Genomic DNA, 20,437 nt, shown 5'->3' with positions numbered 1-20,437 from the left:
GTTTATGATGCGTTTTGTTATTTGATTTTGCCATGTGATTATGGACTTTCCGAATTGATTTTCCTCTGAGTTCAGTATTTTTGTGATTTTACATTTGATTGTCGTACGATAACTTAAAAATGCACAAATAACAAGAGCTAACAATTTTATTCAGTTTTCATCGCTATTTATCACATGATTTAGTTGAAAAAAAAATTAACACTATATTAAGGTATGGTGAATATCTGAATTCAGAATAATTTGTTTTTTACCTCTACTTGCACAGAATATTTTTTTCTCATCGAATTGGGGATCAGAATATTTGTATGTACCATTATTAAAGTCCCTCTTGGAAGTATCCAAGTAAAAAAAGTGGCACCGTGATGAAAATATTTTTATTAGATTCCCAAAGAGATTACCATTTATCGCCGATATAAAACTTTTGAAAATGATTTTCAAAATGCCGGCACCTACAGATGAATAGATTGGCGCTTAATGTACAACGGCAACTATTACATAAGTCTTTTGTAGACGACATGCTCGTCTGGCGCAAATACAAAATGTTCATCCTGCTATCTATTTATGATGCGTTTATGTAGATACCTTATAACAGTACTATTCTGGCTCCAAGCTACTAATATTTGATCTTACTCTTAGTTTCAGCGTAAGAAATATATCAAAAACCTCCCACATTCCAGACTAGCACAACGTTCATTGCGACACCATGAATTCAGTGTGATCCTACCGTACCAATACTTCGAACTGAAACCATTGATACAAGGCAATATGTGCACATGATCGTCATGCAATTGATAAAAAATGAAAACAAAATGTTAAAAGTTACGGCTGAAGCGCTGTTCTGGGTCAACCTTCTTCAGGAACACTAAAAGCTGAATATTTAGGGCCAATAATTTATAACCGAAATAGTTGATTAAAACATTAACGATGAGATTGTTCAAAATGTACATGGAAATATATATATTCTTCTGCTGGCATAATCATGAAAATGGCAGAAAGTAAGAAGTCGCAGATAAAAACAGAAAAAAATTGAGATCAAAAGATATAATACAAGGTTTATTGAGCCATTTTATTGTTAAAGTTCAGTCGAAAATATATAAATATATACTCAACCTAACCATACTCAGTCGGGTACTCGGTTGGAATAAAACAAAAGAATCGAAGTTCTTTGTTAGAGAAGGCGGCAAATGCTTAATGTAATGTTTACTATAGTGAGATAACTTTTAAAAGATAATAGAAACCAACAAAATTACAATTTTCTTCTCAATTACAAAGTGTTCTATTTTAAAACACCATTTGCATAGGTTTTCAATTGGTCTAGTGCATAGGTAAGCAGAACAATTAGATATCAAGTCGACGACATGTATATCTTTCAAGTTAGATGTAGAAAATGCATAATCTCCGACTTTTTAAAAATTTACCACGGACAGAAAACATATCAATCTATTAATTCAGTAATTTTCGTATCTGCCCTTCCATAATGTGACTCAAGAAAAAATTCAAAAAAAATGGGTAACAATTGTATCGAAAAGAGAAGATCCAGTGCACCTTTGTATATAAGGGCGTGTTTGAGTTGAATAATTTGTTCTACAGTTTGTACCTTCTGAAATACTTAACTTTAAAGAGGTTTGCTAACACCGACGTGACTGCCATCGCCTGTGTCAGATCGCCTATGTCGATATTTCTGCAATATCAGTCAAACGCATCAGAAAAAATATAATACATTTTTACATAAAATTCGAACTTTTCTTTTTTTGTTTTGTGTTTCTATATATTAGCCAGAGTATTCAATGTCACTACGTTAAGTCAATAATATCTTTCTATAGCTAAAAATACATATTAACATCAATTTCGAACTTTTCTTTTTTTATTGTTTTGAGTGTCTATATATTAGCCGGACTACGTTAAGTCCATTATATCTTTCTTTTACAACATCGGAGAAATTAATTCATTCCATGCCAGCGTTTAGCATATCACTATCATTTTGTGTATTCTTCATGTTCTTCAATATTAACTAACCCCCTTATTCACAAACGCCATGTCATATTCCTTTCTCACATCTTCCTTATTGCATTTGCTGTTACCATTCGACCATGTCAATGGATGTTATTTTGTGACAATCTGCGATATTAACATATTCTATAACGAACTCTTAATTTGCATTATTCGAATACTTTTTTGCTTTTCTGTATTATTTTTCGAACTAAACATTGCACTTGAACTTTCAGATGTGCTATCTTCCATTTCATCTGAATCTGAATCGGTGCTTTCTTCACTCTCCTCGGAAACTTCTTTTTCACAACATGATTTAACCGTATTAACATTATGACATTTTTTATGCTGATTAAGATTTTTAATACTGTCAAAAGTTTTTCCACAAAAGCAATCTAAAAATCCATCATTATGTTTCCTCATGTGCCCTAACAATCCTGATTTGGACCCGACCTGTTTTCCGCATAAGTGACACTGATATTGTTCATTTGTTGTCATATTCCTTATGCACGAGTCTTCGTGAAGTGTTAACTTACTTTTAACAAGAAATTTCTTGTTACATTTCTTACATTTCAGGAGACCTCTTTTTTTATGATTTAATATGTGTTTTTCTAATTGATGTTTATACATGAATACACAACTGCAGGTTTTAACCTCACATTTAAAAGATTGTTCGGAATGAGTTGCGATCTCATGTCGTCTCAGTGCTTGTTTATTACTGTAGTGCAACCCACAATATCTACAAATAATATGTGTTTCTTTCCGTTCTAAATAAAGATGGCGGCGTCTATGCTTGTCATAATCCTTATTATCTTTCGTTGAAAAATCACATTTCTCACATTTATAAACCTTCGACTTTCGTTCCTTATCAATAGCCTTATTCAACGTTTTAACAATACCCTCAGTATCATCCTCATCAGCATCATCATCATCACCATCCATGTCAATATCATTAACATTATCAGAGATACCATCATGTTCTTTCAAATCATGTGGTGTTTGTGATTGGAGTTCAGCATCCTTTTGCTTGCGAATAATGTAATAATGATGTTTGTAATGTTTAGTATACTGTGTCTTATCTTCTGTTGAGAACTCACATTGTGAACAACGGTAAACATCTGGAGTCTCTTTTAAATATTTGTCATTCTGTTGAGTGAGTAAAATTTCGTTCACTCGTTCAACAAATTCCTCAACATTATAATTATCAGCATTAAACTCTTCCATCGTGGTTTCTAAACATGTATTCTCGACTGGATAATTTGCTTCTTTATTCTGATCACTTTCAGATGTCATACTGTTAATATTATTGCTAAACTTTAAGGATGCCCTGTAATTGAATCCTTTTCCCCCTTGAAAATGTATTTTTCTCATATGTTTTGAAAGACTCTCTTTAGCTTTATACACTTTATTGCAAATGTCGCATCTAAACATTAGTTGTTTTACACAATAATCCTCATGTCTTTTTAGTGCAGTTTTAAGTACGAATACCTGTGCACATTTCATACATTTCAGAAGACCTTGTGATTTGTGCCATAACAAATGTTTTTGTAAGGCAGATTCTTCCATAAAACGAGCTGCACACCCGCTAAGCCTACATATCCATAATGGCTTGTCCGGATGCATGAATTTTTTATGGTTTTGCAAACCGTCTTCTGATTTATATTTATTTCCACATAAATGACAGAAGTATTTTTGATATTTATATAGTTCAGACATTCTGAGCTTTCGTTCGAGGTAAGAGTGATGCTTTCGGTGTTTCTCTTGTTCCTTCTTATCACATGTTGAAAATTCACACTTTTTACAATGCCATAACATTTCTTGATTGGTCTCACCTGTTTCATCCTTTCCTATTTCTGATTGGCTCTTATTTTTAAGCCTTCTGTCAGATATTTCATCGTTTATTTCATTGACAATTTGTTGTTGTAACAATGGTAATGGATCACAGTCACTTTCTTCTAAGGAAATGTGGTCCGGAAGTGGTGATCCTTCTTCACAAGTCTTCTTTAAACATTCCTCTTCCAAATCAACACTGTCCTATAATCAGATTGAAACTCTGTTTTATTTGATATTGCAAATATTTATTCTTGCAGATCTTAAATGTTAGTGATGTTTTTCAATTTAAATAACAAATGAACGTTTAAAGCCGTTATTGCATTGTCAGCCCCATTTAAGTCATGAGTCAACAATGTTTAATGAACACTTGATCTTTTTAGAATTCATGTCCTTCTTACAAAATAGTGCACACGTGAATAATAAGGCATTCATTAGGCCCTTTGTTATAAAAAAATGTGTTTTCTCTAATGTGTTAATTTATCACAACACCTTTACCCAAGAGCAGTATGCTTATATAACAGATGTCATCGATCACTGGTAAAATTTATTTTTAAAAAGTGGAAAAAAGAAATCAACTCAAACTTAGTCAAAGATGAAATTGATGCTCCAAGGAGCATGTGTTGCTCTGTTTAGGCAGTGTATGCATAAATAAATTTGAGAAAGTGATTTACTATTTTTTTTATAGATAATTTGTATTTCATAGGTATAGACCTGCTTTTAAAATCAAGACATCTTAATTTCCTTGGGTTGCATGAGAGAATCTCAGATTCCAGAAAAGATTTGTTCTGACCAGAAAAAATGAAAAAAAAATCTTACTAACATCAATTTTGGCTAAAAGCATTTGAAACCCTTTTTGATTAAATGTTATATTCAGAGCAGCAAATATCATGAGAGTTTGTCTGGGTTGATAAATCGTTGTAAAGACTTATTTAAATGATTCGACTTGCATGTGCATGTAAAAATGGTACATTTGTGCAAATAATTAAAATATTTTCAAATGTACAACGTGTAATTTTTGTCATAAAAGTCAACAAGTCATTGCTGGTATGGCAATGAGATTATTCCCTTTCAACAAGTCAGTAAAGGGAAACAACTCCAACCAAAATCATGTATAAAGACACTACACTAAACTTGTTAAATCTTTTTTTTCATTTAATGTTAAATTGACAAATTATAAAACTGTATCAAAACTTCACATTGTAATTGCTATTAGAACATGTAGAATGATTAAACTAATCCTACTTGATAATTTATCATGAAAACAAGAATATGTCCTAAGTACACGGATGTCCCACTCGCACTATCATTTGCCATGTTCAATAGACCGTAAAATTGGGTAAAAAATCTAATTTGGCATTAAAATTAGAAAGATCATACCATAGGGAATATGTGTACTAAGTTTCAAGTTGTTTAGCTACCTTGACCACAAACTTTAACCTGAAACTCCCACTTTCATTTTCTATCATGTTCATTGGACCGTGAAATTGGGGTCAAAAGTCTAATTTGGTTTTTAAAATTAGAAAGATATTATTGTAAGCGACAAGTGTACTAAGTTTCAAGTTGATTGGACTTCAGCGTCAACAAAAACTACCTTGACCAAAAACTTTAACCTGAAGCAGGACGAACGGAAAAACGAACAAATGAACGGAGGCACAGACCAGAAAACATAATCCCCCTCTACTATCATAGGTGGGGCATAAAAAACAAGAGTGCACACACTGAAATGTCTCGACTTCTTTACTAATCATTGATACTATATATGTTGATACTCCTAAATATAAAGCTTTATTACGACTGTCACATAAACTTAACATGAACCATGAAAATGAGGTCAAGGTCAGTTGAACCATATGCCAGGCAGACATGTACAGCTAACAATGCTTCCATACAACAAATATAGTTAACCTATTGCTTATAGTTTAAGAAAATAGACCAAAACACAAAAACTTAACACTGAGCAATGAACCGTGAAAACCAGGTCAAGGTCAAATAAAACCTGCACGACTGACATATAGATCATAAAATATTTCCATACACCAAATATAGTTGACCTATGACATATAGTATTAGATAAAAAGACCAAAACTCAAAAACTGAACTTTGACCACTGAACCATGAAAATGAGGTCAAGGTCAGATGACATCTACCAGCTAGACATGTACACCTTACAATCATTCCATACAACAAATATAGTAAACCTATTGCATAAAGTATGAGAAAAACTGACCAAAACACAAAAACTTAACTATAACCACTGAACCATGAAAATGAGGTCAAGGTCAGATGACATCTGCCCGCTAGACATGTACACCTTACAATCATTCCATACAACAAATATAGTAAACCTATTGCATAAAGAATGAGAAAAACAGACCAAAACACCAAAACTTAATTATAACCACAGAACCATGAAAATGAGGTCAAGGTCGGGTGACATCTACCCGCTAGACATGTACACCTTAAAATCATTCCATACAACAAATATAGTAAACCTATTGCATAAAGTATGAGAAAAACAGACCAAAACACAAAAACTTAACTATAACCACTGAACCATGAAAATGAGGTCAAAATCAGATGAAATCTGCCCGCTAGACATGTACACCTTACAATCATTCCATACAACAAATATAGTAAACCTATTGCATAAAGTATGAGAAAAACAGACCAAAACACAAAAACTTATTATAACCACTGAACCATGAAAATGAGGTCAAGGTCGGATGACACCTGCCAGTTGGACATGTACACCTTACAGTCCTTCCATACACCAAATATACTAGACCTATTGCTTATAGTATCTGAGATATGGACTTGACCACCAAAACTTAACCTTGTTCACTGATCCATGAAATGAGGTCGAGGTCAAGTGAAAACTGTCTGACGGGCATGAGGACCTTGCAAGGTACGCACATACTAAATATAGTTATCCTATTACTTACAGTAAGAGAGAATTTAACATTACAAAAAATCTGAACTTTTTTTTCAAGTGGTCACTGAACCATGAAAATGAGGTCAAGGACAATGAACATGTGACTGACGGAAACTTCGTAACATGAGGCATCTATATACAAAATATGAAGCATCCAGGTCTTCCACCTTCTAAAATATATAGCTTTTAAGAAGTGAGCTAACACCGCCGCCGCCGCCGGATCACTATCCCTATGTCGAGCTTTCTGCAACAAAAGTTGCAGGCTCGACAAAAACAATCTTCAATTCATTACATTTCATTATTATTATGATGCAAGGTTGGGCGGTAAATACCACCCCCGGTATTTACCAGTGGTATTTACCGGTATTTACCGCCCCGGACAATACTCTCCAAGTGGTCAATACTGGCAAATACTGGTCAATTGACATTTTCATGGTTGTTTTTACTATTAATTGAAGTAAAAACTTGATAAAAAGTTAAATATACTTAAACTTTAATTTTTATGCATGTGTCAGCTTATAAAATTAATCAATTTGATATGTTTTATTCATTTATAACACTTATTCCTACTGATTTAAAATTTAGTTATTCAAATTATGATATTGTATACTTAAGATATATATAAAAATGTACATATTATTTCAACATTTATAAATCAATATATTTTTTATTCAAAATGTATGATTTTACAGGTAATTAAAATTAAAGGCAAATAAAACCACAGGTAAAAAAGTTACATGTGTGTTTTTACCTATCACCTGGCATTGCTAGGTGTGAAATTTTAATTACTAAAACAACAGCCCCCAATAAAAGTTGTCAGTACATGTGTTGAAAGGGGCGTATGACATTTGCGCCGATTTTTTAAATTTTCATTCTTTCATTTGCGACAATTTCATTTTTTCATTTGCGCCGATTTTATATTTGCCCCTAATTGGATTTACAGGTAAGTTAATACTTGTACATGTACTATACAGTTAAGGTATATTGGTAAACTCTGGTTAAAAACATAGGTTTTAGTTAATTTTGATTCATATTGTTCTGAACTTTGCTGTAACACGATGGACATATTGCACATTGCGACGAGCCGAGGAGTCATTTTTTTAACCATCGACGGCTATACATGCACATACGTAAGCCAGACAAATATAGAAGAGTCGAAATAACAAGAAAGTAATATATTAGATGTATCGCCTATAAATACCCAGCAACAACAGATTTATGGTTTTAATGTATTCCGTTTTAATGCTGTAAATATAGAGTTTTTTATCTAAGGATTTTACTTTTTGATTTTAAAATATGTGAATATAGTGTACAACTGGCTAACGGAAGAGTTCTATAATGTTAAATGAAAAATAACATGACTATGAATAAAATCTTGAAAAAAAATCTTGGATGTTGTCTCATTTGCACTCATACCACATAATTATTCTTATGTCTATCCACCTGTAATTAACCTGTAATTTACGGGTTACACTAAAGACCTGAAAGTGGACCTGAAAAGACCTGAAAATATACGATTAAAATTATTCAAATTGCAATAACTTTTTTATTGTTGGATGGAATTTCTCCAAATTGGAATTTTATTAATTGTTAATATCCATATTTAATTAAAATTTAAATGTTTTAAATTAAAAAGAAATTTTTGATGCTAAAAGTTGGACCTGAACGGAGAAATGAAAAGACCTGAAGGGACCTAAAAATCTATGGTCGGACTAATTCTAACTTCAATAACTTTTTTATTATTCAGTGGATTTCTTTCAACTTTTGATTTTGTGAAACAAAGGGTGCAATATAATGATAATATTAAAAAAATTATTGAAAACATATTGTTGGGGTGTCAAAACTCGGACCTGAACGGAAAATTAAAAATCTGAATGAGCCTAAAATTCCGCTAAAAAAAATTTAAACGAAAAATAAGAAACATAGACCAAGGATTTGTCTAACTAGACAATTCATTGCAAAGACAAAAAATATGGTTGTAAACTTTTCATGTTCGATGTCATTTTGTCTCTTGTGGAGATCTGTCTCATTGCCGGGATCACACCCCATCTTCTTTTTAATTTTTAATTGACGGAAGAGAATAAAGAATAAAATTGTTTACTATAGTGTCACATATTGATTGAAACAAGACATTCACAAAATATTCATATACACACAAACAACAATCAACATGATCAATATCCAGCCAAAAAATTACTGAGACACAGATGCTTAAAATCAAAATATTTACAAAATATACTATTTAAACTTGTAAATAATCTCATAAAAGTTATATTCAAAATGGGACAAGTAGCTTAAAATGTAAATAATTCTTAGGTTAAAAAAGATATATGTTAACTATGAAGTATGAAATACTATAAAATTGGGTAAAAATCTTATAAATAAATGCATTGGTAACAAGATATAGTGATAATCCAATTAAAAGATTAAAGTGAAATGTTTATTTAGACTAATGATCCAATTATCAGCTAATATCAATAGAAGGTTTGAATTACAACCGGCACACGTTCACGTAATTAAAACATTCCAATCGACGAACACGCGTCTCTAAATAATATATAGTTTACTGGGGAAGCAATACTATTATTTTCATTTTTATGTTTAAGACCTGCTTTAATATATATTAATGCAGTTTAAGCAAGTTGAATTAGTTTGAATAGAGACATATAATCCTATTTATTATATGTCTCTGGTTTGAATAATTTCAACGGGCAATCTTCTTTTTTTTTTTTCATCAACAAAAAGGTATTTTGTATTCAAATATGTTTCTGTATAAATATAAAGTCATTCGTTCTCTTCAATAGACTTTTGTCTAAAATGAAAACAAATAGAAAAAAACATTGTTGTACGAATTTAAATACATCTACCCCTATGATCTATTCATGTCTTTTACTTCCCCGACAAGGTCCGAATTTTCAACTTGAAGAAATTCTATCCAATAATAAAAAAGTTATTGCAATTTGAATAATTTTAATCGTATATTTTCAGGTCTTTTCAGGTCTTTTCAGGTCCACTTTCAGGTCTTTAGTGTAACCCGTAATTTACCTGTAAAAAAATCGGCGCAAATGAAAACAAAAATCGGCGCAAATGAAATGCAGATCGGCGCAAATGCAAAACGCCGGTTGAAAGTAATAAAAGTGATATATATAAAGACTCCCTTAAACAATAAATTATTTCCTGTCTATTTAACTGTGTGATAAAAACCTTCTTCATGCTGGAAATAGAAATTTTGAAGCAGGGACAAAAAGTTATTATCTTTTACTACACATTAATCAATATACATCCCTGTTTGTTTGAACTTACAATAGAAATAGAATTGAAAGCATTGAAAATGATTTGAACACTTTCTGTATTTAATTATTAATAGTAATTATAATTGACCAGGTAAAGATTGGTTTTTATAGTAATGACCACTCAAAATTTCAATCGACCAGTATTTGCCGGTATTTCCCAGTATTTGCCAGTATTTCCCGGTAATTACCGGTATTTACCACTGGCATGGTCAATACTAGTATTGACCACTTTTTTCCAACCTTGTTATGATGACATGGATTATGGCAGTAGTAACCAGATGCTCAGCAAGGTTCAGCTTTATACGACCGCAGAGGTCAAAACCTGACAGTTGGGGTAAGTATGGACACAACATTTAGGCTTGATACAGCTCTGAATTTGGATTGTAATTAAATAGTTTACACAAAATAGGTTCTCTGACACAGAATGAATGTGGTCTAAGAACTTAAACTTAAAAAAATTTAATTGGACATTTACCTATTATGGTCCAATATCCAAAATCTAAATACATGGTTAGATTCAGCATATCATAGAACCCCAAGAATTTTTTGATGAAATAAAATAATGTTCAATTTTAGCCCCTTTATACCTCAATGTGGACCAATTTGATAACTGGGCCCAAATATTAACCAGATGCTCTGCAGGGCGCAGCTTTATACGACCGCAGAGGTTGAACACTGAACGGTTGGGGCAAGTATGGACACAACATTCAAGCTGAATTCAGCTCTAAATTTGGATTGTGATGAATTAGTTAACACAGCATAGGTTTCTGACACAGAATGAATGTTGTCTAATGAACTTAAAATGAACCGAGTCGCGTAATATTGCATTGGCTTTGCCCATTGACCCGGGATCGTCGATTATGAATAGAATAGAATAGAATATCTTTTATTTCCATAAGAGGTACCCTCAAGGGGCATAGTGCATATACATATATGACAATATAAAGTTATAATTTACAAATACAATAAAGCAGAACAACAAAACAGTATGCTAAAGTTAGACGTTATAAATATTGTTAACAGTATCCCAGTGTTATATAACAAATGTTTGCTCCAGGCAGGTGCTTTGATAAGAAATAGCCAAGTTGTTTCAAAATATTAATAGACTCACAATTTAATAACCAAATTTTATTGACCATATCTAAGGAGTAAAATTTTTTACATTCTTTAAATATCAGATCAAATAACAGGTCTCTATCCTTAGAGTATACAGGACATTCTATAAGAAAATGAAGTTCATCTTCCACTTTATTTAAATTGCATTTAACACAAATTCTTTGATGAACTTCTAATTTGGAATATCTCCCAGTTTCTAATTTGAGTCGATTATGTTTTATTCACTATTCACCGGAAGTGTCATTTCTTAACATTTTGAATCGAGATTCATATTGATGAATACTTTTAAAAAAAAACATCAGACAAGCAAGACAAAAAGAATGACAAGTCAAGTCCAAACCATGAAACGCAAACGGAGATTAGGGTCAAGGTGTATATAAAAAAAATAAAGGAAGCGAGAATATCAGACATTGTGAATATCAGATTACCCCTAAGGCCCTTGGAAAGAAATTCAGATAATCAGTTTTGTTTTTGTCTTATTTATAGATCAAAGGCAACCTTATGTGTTGTCTAAGTGGTAAATAGAAGTGTTCAACTACCAAGAAAAAACCAAGTGTGTCAGTTGATAGAAATAATTAGTTAATCTATTATTTAATTTAGTTTCCATTTCTTCACTTACTGTACTCTAAATTTAGTATATGTAGTGTACCTACTGGCTACAATTTTTATTAAACAAGAGTGCACACGCTGAAATGTCTCGCCTTCTATACTAATCATTGATATTATGTTGATAGTCCTAGGTATAAAGCTAAGCTTTATTACAACTGTCACATAAACTTAACATTAACCAAGATAACTAAACAAAGACCAATAGACCTTGAAAATGAGGTCAAGGTCAGATGAAACATGCCAGGCAGACATGTACAGCTACATTTTTAACAATGCTTCTATATAACATATATAGTTGACCCATTACTTATAGTTTAAGAAAAATAGACCAAAACACAAAAAGTTAACACTGTGCAATGAACTGTGATAATGAGGTCAGGGTCAAATAAAACCTGCGTGACTGACATAAAGATCATAATATATTTCCATACACCAAATATAGTTGACCTATGGCATATAGTATTAGATAAAAAGCCCAAAACTCAAAAACTTAACTTTGACCACTGAACCATGAAAATGAGGTCAGGGTCACATGACATCTGCCCGCTAGATATGTACACCTTACAATCATTCCATACAACAAATATAGTAGACCTATTGCATATAGTATGAGAAAAACAGACCAAAACACAAAAATTTAACTATAACCACTGAACCATGAAAATGAAGTCAAGGTCAGATGACACCTGCCAGTTAGACATGTACACCTTACAGTCCTTCCATACAACGAATATACTAGCCCTATTGCTTATAGTATCTGAGATATGGACTTGACCACCAAAACTTAACCTTGTTCACTGATCCATGAAATGAGGTCGAGGTCAAGTGAAAACTGTCTGACAGACATGAGGACCTTGCAAGGTACGCACATATCAAATATAGTTATCCTATTACTTATAATAAGAGAGAATTCAACATTACAAAAAATTTGAACTTTTTTTTCAAGTGGTCACTGAACCATGAAAATGAGGTCAAGGACATTGGACATGTGACTGACGGAAACTTCGTAACATGAAGCATCTATATACAAAGTATGAAGTATCCAGGTCTTCTACCTTCTAAAATATAAAGCTTTTAAGAAGTGAGCTAACGCCGCCGCCGCCGTAGCCGCCGCCGCCGCCGGATCACTATCCCTATGTCGAGATTTCTGCAACAAAAGTTGCAGGCTCGACAAAAAAACAATGCTGCAAACTTGTCCTTTACATGTCATTTCATTTAGTTGGTTTGCTTTTGAGTTTCTGTCCCATAGATGTTATAAACCCATTTCCAACATTCATAAATTTTTTACACATACATGTATAAATCAATTGATTTCACTGATTTGTTTGGGATGCAAAACAGTGCTAAGAATCATATATTGGCTAACAATAAAATACTACAATATTTATTGGGACCAATCAGGGCAAGTAACTTTTTTTCCGGACAAGTAATATTAACAGTTTTACTTGCCCAGGGACTGTGCAATTGAAAATTTCTTGCTATTGCACAATACTGTGCAATTGAAGATTTCTTGCTATTGCTGAATACTGTGCAATTGAATGTTTCTTGCTATTGCAAAATACTTTATATAATAATTTTGGATCCTGATTTGGACCAACTTGAAAACTGGGCCCATAATCAACCAGATGCTCTGCAGGGCACAGCTTTATACAACCGCAGAGGTTGAACCCTGAACGGTTGGGGAAAGTATGGACACAACATTCAAGCTGGATTCAGCTCTAAATTTGGATTGTGATTTAATAGTTGACACAGCATAGGTTTCTGACACAGAATGGATGTGGTCTAATTATAAAGTTTACCTTAAAGTTTGTTTTTTGCCTTTGAGCAATTCACTATGCTGTTGAATATTAATCCTCTCAAAAAAGAAATTTTCTTTTTATTTATGAAATCTGAAATGAAAAAAATTGAACCCCCCTCCCCCCCTTTTTTTTCACATGCCCCTTTCCTTTATTCCAAAACTGATTTCAATTCAAATTACTAATGGAGTTTGCTACAATAACTACTCATTTAAATACATCATAAAATATTAAAATGTAAAAAAGTGCTTACTATCACTGAATTATGTGAATGGTTAAGATTGTTTTAATTTATCAGTTGGTAGTAAAAGTGAATATAATTGTATATTGTATAAAACAATGATTTAAATTGATTCAACTCCTATTATGGACAAAGAAAGATAACTCAAATTGAAAATTTCTTGTGCAATTAGATATTTCTTGCTATTGCACAATACTGTGCAATTGGAAATACTTGCTATTGCACAATACTATGCAATTGAAGATTTCTTGCTATTGCACAATACTGTGCAATTGAAAACTTCTTGCTATTGCACAATACTGTGCAATTGAAGATTTCTTGCTATTGCTGAATACTGTGCAATTGAAAATTTCTTGCTATTGCACAATACTTAATATAATAATTTTGGATCCTGCTTTTCCAACTTGAAAACTGGGCCCATCAATCCCAACCTTTCTTTTGTGGTCATAAACCTTGTGTTTAAATTTCAATGATTTCTATTTACTTATACTAAAATTATTGTGCTAAAACCAAGAATAATGCTTATTTGGGCCCTTTTTTGGCCCCTAATTCCTAAACTGTTGGAACCAAAACACCCAAAATCAATCCCAACCTTCCTTTTTTTATCATAAACCTTGTGTCAAAATATCATTGATTTCTATTAACTTAAACTAAAGTTATAGTGCGAAAACCTTGAAAATGCTTATTTGGGCTTTTTTAGCCCCTAATTCCTAAATTATTGGGACCAAAACTTCCAAAATCAATCCAAACCTTCCTTTTATAGTCATAAACCTTGTGTTTAAATTTCATACATTTCTATTTACTTTACATGCTTTAACTAAAGTTATAGTGGAAAAACCAAAATTATTCGAACGACGATGACGATGACGATGGTGACGAGGCTGACGCCAACGTGATACCAATATACGACCAAAAATTTTTCAATTTTTGCTGTCGTATAAAAATTGTAAAAGAAAAAGTTAAAATTAACATTGTTTTTACCTTTTCGCTGTCTTCTCCAGCATCTTCACTGTTGTAACTTTGTGTTTGGTCTGGTTTAGTTTCTATCTCTTGGTCATGATTGGTTTCTTCACTAAATAAAACCATACATTCTGTACAAACTGTCTTGCTTGGATCTGTAACATTTTCCCCTTTATTGACAAATTCTTTTTTACATAGATAACATAAACTGGATTTAGTTTGATCTAAACAAGAAGAAGCAGGTTTAGATGGCTGGGCTTCATCTATTCCAGACAATTGCTTTGCAATGGCCAATATTTCTGCCACGTTAGCTGAGGTGGCATTGTCTTTTGCTTGTGAAGTGTTATCAGTGTGGTAAATTTTTCTTCTCTTGCTGCTTCTGGTTTCTCTTATTGTGGGTGGATCCAAAGATTTGTTAGCTTCCCTTTCAACTACTAAATCTTGATTTCTTTTAAGCGTATCACCACCAACTTTTACATCACTGATGTCATTGTTGAGATCCTCTACATTATCAACAGTGTGTGTACTGTCAACTAAGTTGTCATCTGGTCCATGATTGACAGATGCCACCAGTGCTGCTGTGATCAAGTCCTGGGATTCTATTATTTCCTCTTCAACTTGAACAGCACAAAATGGATTTATGCTTTCCACTTCATTAACATTTTGGTCTTGCTGAATAAAATTTTCAGCAGCAGATTTTATATTGTCAAGCCCTATTGTCTCACACAAAAGTCTAAAATTTACTTCATTCTCCTGGGAAATATTTGACTGTCCTGTATATAGGGTCTGCACCAAACAGCAAACTGTTTTTAAAGAATAATTCTTAAGACTAACATAAACTCTTGTACCTTGACTTTCAGATGCCAATTGATTCCTCAAATATGGACTTCTACATGCCATTAGAACAAGTTTATGAACAAATATGATTCCGTCTTTACACTCAAGGCCTGCATCACAGAATGTCCCATCCTGCTGTAGTTCATACATACATTTCGTCAGGTCCTCTGCATGACTAGGAATGGAATAGCTGTCTTCCATGTTTTAGCACCTATTGAAAATTACATTGTGATAAATCATTATATTTATAAATCATTATTCAGATTATGATCTTGTACTAGCTATAGTAAATTACCAACTTGATCAAATTGATTTTTAAATTTTGGTCTTTAATACAATGTCTTATTTCTGTCTCATCTTAACAATCAATGATAATTTTTACATGAAAATGTATCATGTGTACAAAGTCTCAAAATGAAATGAAATGAGTGAGTTCCAAGGGTTTAAATTATTATCATTTGACCAACAAAATTTGCAAAGGTCCCGCCCTATTTTAGTATTTTGTCATGTTTGTAATACAAATAATATTAAGGACCACCATATTTTCCTCAAGAACTCTTGTGTATCATACATGTATCATGCAATTGGCATGAAATGGACAAGAATTCAAGGTGTTTTAAATAATATCATGAATATTGGACATGTTGAAACAGATGCATAGTGTATTTCTTTCATTTATTTAGTAAAAATGCTTGACTAAGCATTCTCTACTTTCTGCCAGACAATTAACATCTTAGCATGCTTTGTGCCAGGTGAGCTAAAAATGTTAACATTCAAGTTTTTGATTTTTTTCCCTTCTAAAATGAAAATCATGTGTTTTTGTATGCAAAAGATAATATTTTATTGGCACAAATACATTTACAAAAAGCTAAAACACATTTAAAATATGTCTTTGAAGTTTAAAATGGCATGAATGGAGAGAAGGGAAGATAATTATTATAAATGATAACTGATTTAAGATTATATATCTCCCATGGAAACTTCTTAACAGTGTATTGTAATTTCACATATTTTACTGGATATAGCATGGATGTCTTTTTCTTAGAACTTGAAATATTTTTTTTAAAAAGAAAAAGTGTATGAAATATTTGTTTAATTTAACATTTGTATATAACAATTGAAAAATTAAAACTTACAACTACAATAAAAGAATGAATCTGTGGACTCATCAGTTTTAAAATGATGAGTCCACATACATTTGTAGGTGTTCATGAGTCCAGGACTAAGTCACCTAGAATGAATGTGGCGGGTAGTTTAATAATTTTTCACAAAAACTGTGGTGCCAATTTTATAAACTTTGAATTTTTCGAAAAGCTAAGGATTTTCTTATCCCAGGAATAGATTACCTTAGCTGTATTTGGCACATCTTTTTGGAATTTTGGATCTTTACTGCTCTTCAACTTTGTACTTGTTTGGCTTTATAAATATTTTGATATGAGCGTCAATGATGAGTCTTATCATGCTTATGTAGACGAAACGGGCGTCTGGCGTACTAAATTATAATCCTGGTACCTTTGATAACTATTATGTGACAGGGACTATAGTCATGATAGTTGGAGCTTGAAAATAAAATACATCTCATAATTTATGATGTCTCGAAAGGCTATTTTTATTTTGCTGCGACAGGAAGGTGTCTTAGTAAAAATATAAAATAACCTTTCAAGAAGCCAATTTTCATGATATTACTTTGGATTATTAACATGATTAAAGCCATCCTAATTTTTCTTTTTTTGATGTGCATGTCAAAATTGTCAGGCGAAATGTCAGGCGTCCGTCTTTCTGTCCATCTGTCTGGTGTAAACATGTTGCACCTTAACTTGAGAACAATTTATATATATAATTATCTAAATTTCATAAGACTTATACATGTACCATAATTGTTTCTTATAATCAGATAATCATGATGGTCAAATGATCTGTTTACTTTTTTAGTGAAAATAAGATTAAAACTTTTAGAATTACAGGACTTTGTAACTAAAACAGGTGTGTTTTTTTCTTCACATGTTGCCCCATATCTTAAAATAATTTATGATTAATGCTTGAAACTTTACACACTTTTGACCTATATTAATCTAAAGATCTGTATACTTTTGGTGATGATTCCATATTTCATTTTAGAGCTATTGTCTTTTATACTAGAGGCTCTCAAAAGCCTGTGTCGCTCACCTTGGTCTATGTGCATAATAAACAATGGACACAGATAAATTCATGACAAAATTGTGTTTTTATGATGGTGATGTGTTTTTAGATCTTTATTTACCACAATGATTTACTGAACATTCTTGTTGCTAGAATTATCTTTATCTATAATGAACTTGGCCAAATAATTACAGTGCCAGTGGAAAATATTTTCTAAAAATTTACAAAAATTTATGAAAATTGTTAAAAATTGACTATAAAGGGCAATAACTCCTTAAGGGGTCAACTGACCATTTTGTTCATGTTGACTTATTTGTAGATCTTACTTTGCTGAACATTATTGCTGTTTACAGTTTATCTCTATCTATAATAATATTCAAGATAATAACCAAAATCTTCCAAATTTCCTAAAAATGACTAATTCAGGGGCAGCAACCCAACAATGGGTTGTCTGATTTGTCTGAAAATTTCAGGGCAGATAGATGTTTGACCTGATTAACAATTTTACACACTTCAGATTTGCTCTAAATGCTTTGGTTTCAGAGTTATAAGCCAAAATCTACATTTCACCTCTATGTTCTATTTTTAGCCATGGCGGCCATCTTGGTTGGTTGGCCGGGTCACGCCACACATTTTTTGAACTAGATACCCTAATGAAGATTGTGGCCAAGTTTGGTTAAGTTTCATAGGAGAAGATTTTTGTAAAAGAATTGAAAAATGGTTAAAAACTGACTATAAAGGGCAATAACTCCTTAAGGGGTCAACTGACAATTTTGGTCATGTTGACTTATTTGTAGATCTTACTTTGCTGAACATTATTGCTGTTTACAGTTTATCTCTTTCTATAATAATATTCAAGATAATAAACAAAATCTGCAAAATTTCCTAAAAATTACTAATTTCGGGGCAGCAACCCAATAACGGGTTGTCTGGTTTGGTTAAATTTGGCCCAGTAGTTTCAGAATAGAAGATTTTTGTAAAAGTTTAAAAGTTTCTTATGCAGGATTTTTGCTCCTATGCCTTGGAGCACAGGGATTTGTAAATATTAAGTTGGTCAGACAAGGTTTTACTGTCAATGGTGGACGCTATCCTATATAAAACACCTCAATGGTGGTCGCTATCCTATATAAAACACATCAATGGCGGTCGCTATCCTATATAAAACACCTCAATGGCGGTCGCTATCCTATATAAAACACATCAATGGCGGTCGTTATCCTATATAAAACACCTCAATGGCGGTCGCTATCCTATATAAAACACCTCAATGGCGGTTGCTATCCTATATAAAACACCTCTGACAATGGCGGTCGCTATCCTATATAAAACACCTCAATGGCGGTCGACACCTTCATTGCAGTCGCTATCCTATACAATGATACAAAACACCTAAATGGCGGTCTCTATCTATTATTAAACGGTGGATAGCGACCGCCATTGACAGTAAAACCTTGTCTGACCCACTAAACAAGGTGTCGGCACCGTTCGCCCTAATAACATGTTCGCCTTAGGTCCGTTCACTCTGAGTTCGTTCGCCCATAGACGTGATGGAGTCCGTTTGCCCTACTATAAAAATATTAATTTTCAGCAGTCAGGGGACTTACTGAAATAAGTGATTTTTAAATCACTTATTTGAGTAGCAAAATTGAAGTTGTGATTTTGTAGTTTTACTCAAATTTTAAACACATAGGTTTTACATGTTTTTTAAAATAACATGAATAATATCTTTTCATTAATAAAATTGGAAAAAATGAACTTTTTGCTTCTGTTATGTAGCAAGGTTTATGCCTTTGATGCTATCATTTATCTTCAAATTCTATTTTAGTTGAAAAATGCTATAATAAACTCATACTTTCTTAACAGATTTTTTCCCAGCAGTGGGAGTATTTTTCCTGTAAAGTTCAAAGTTTCATCTTTCAGATTATGTAATAAAATTCTACTGTTGGCGATAAAAATTTCACTGTTCGGGGGTGTTGAAATTAGTGGGGGGTTATTAAAATAATGATACTTAAATTAGTGATTTTTGGGAAGGAAATTGAGGTATGATACTTATTATAAACAAGTGGTTTTTATGTCATTATACTAGATTCAGTACAAGGTCATCCCCTGAAATGACCTAGTCATCCTAGACAACACAGATGTTGGTTCTGATAAGTTTAGAAACATAATTAGTCCCTGGATCATTAGTATTCTATATTTAAAGCTATAATAAAATTCAATCACTTCTTCTAGTGATTAATTTGTACTACTTAAATAGGTGATTATCAAAGAAAGACAACTCTTACTTCCAATCTGTATGGAAATAATGTTACTTAAATCAGTGAATATTTAGAAAATCACTCATTTAAGTAAGTGCACTGACTGGTGATGTTCAGAGCATTGAAGTTGAATAAATTATTCAGATATTTCTATGGTATATATCATAAAATTGAGAATGGAAATGGTTGAAATTTATCATTTTTATGGAAACATTAAAATATCTAAAAGTTTATGGATCATTAATTGTTCAATGACAAAATAATTTGGATAACTGATTATCATGATTATTGTGATACTTGTCTTTTGATGGATTAATAATAAAAACAAACGTTTTGTTTTGATAAAATATTCAGCTTGAAATTAATGAAAACAATGATGTAGGAACTGTAAAATATGAAATGGATTTACAAGTTCATTTATTTATACTCTAAGA

The 20,437-nt window shown here is 32.2% G+C and overlaps 1 protein-coding gene across 1 annotated transcript in view; it reads right to left on the bottom strand.

Moving 5' to 3' along the window:
- Nucleotides 1-1,019: 1,019 nt before the first annotated feature.
- The window catches only part of LOC143075864 (uncharacterized), a 28,630-nt gene continuing 9,212 nt past the window's right edge, over nt 1,020-20,437 (bottom strand). The window contains exons 2-3 of the mRNA XM_076251450.1: nt 14,791-15,817; nt 1,020-4,023 (exon numbers count right to left, since the gene is read on the bottom strand). Of these exons, the coding sequence (XP_076107565.1) occupies nt 2,137-4,023; nt 14,791-15,807 (2,904 nt within the window). The 5' untranslated portion in view covers nt 15,808-15,817 and the 3' untranslated portion in view covers nt 1,020-2,136. The remainder of the gene's footprint in view (nt 4,024-14,790; nt 15,818-20,437) is intronic.

Source organism: Mytilus galloprovincialis, chromosome 5 (genome assembly GCF_965363235.1).
Source record: "Mytilus galloprovincialis chromosome 5, xbMytGall1.hap1.1, whole genome shotgun sequence".
Taxonomy (NCBI): Eukaryota; Metazoa; Mollusca; class Bivalvia; order Mytilida; family Mytilidae; genus Mytilus; species Mytilus galloprovincialis.
Note: the sequence above shows the minus strand (reverse complement) of the source record. Positions and strands in the feature narration are given on the sequence as shown.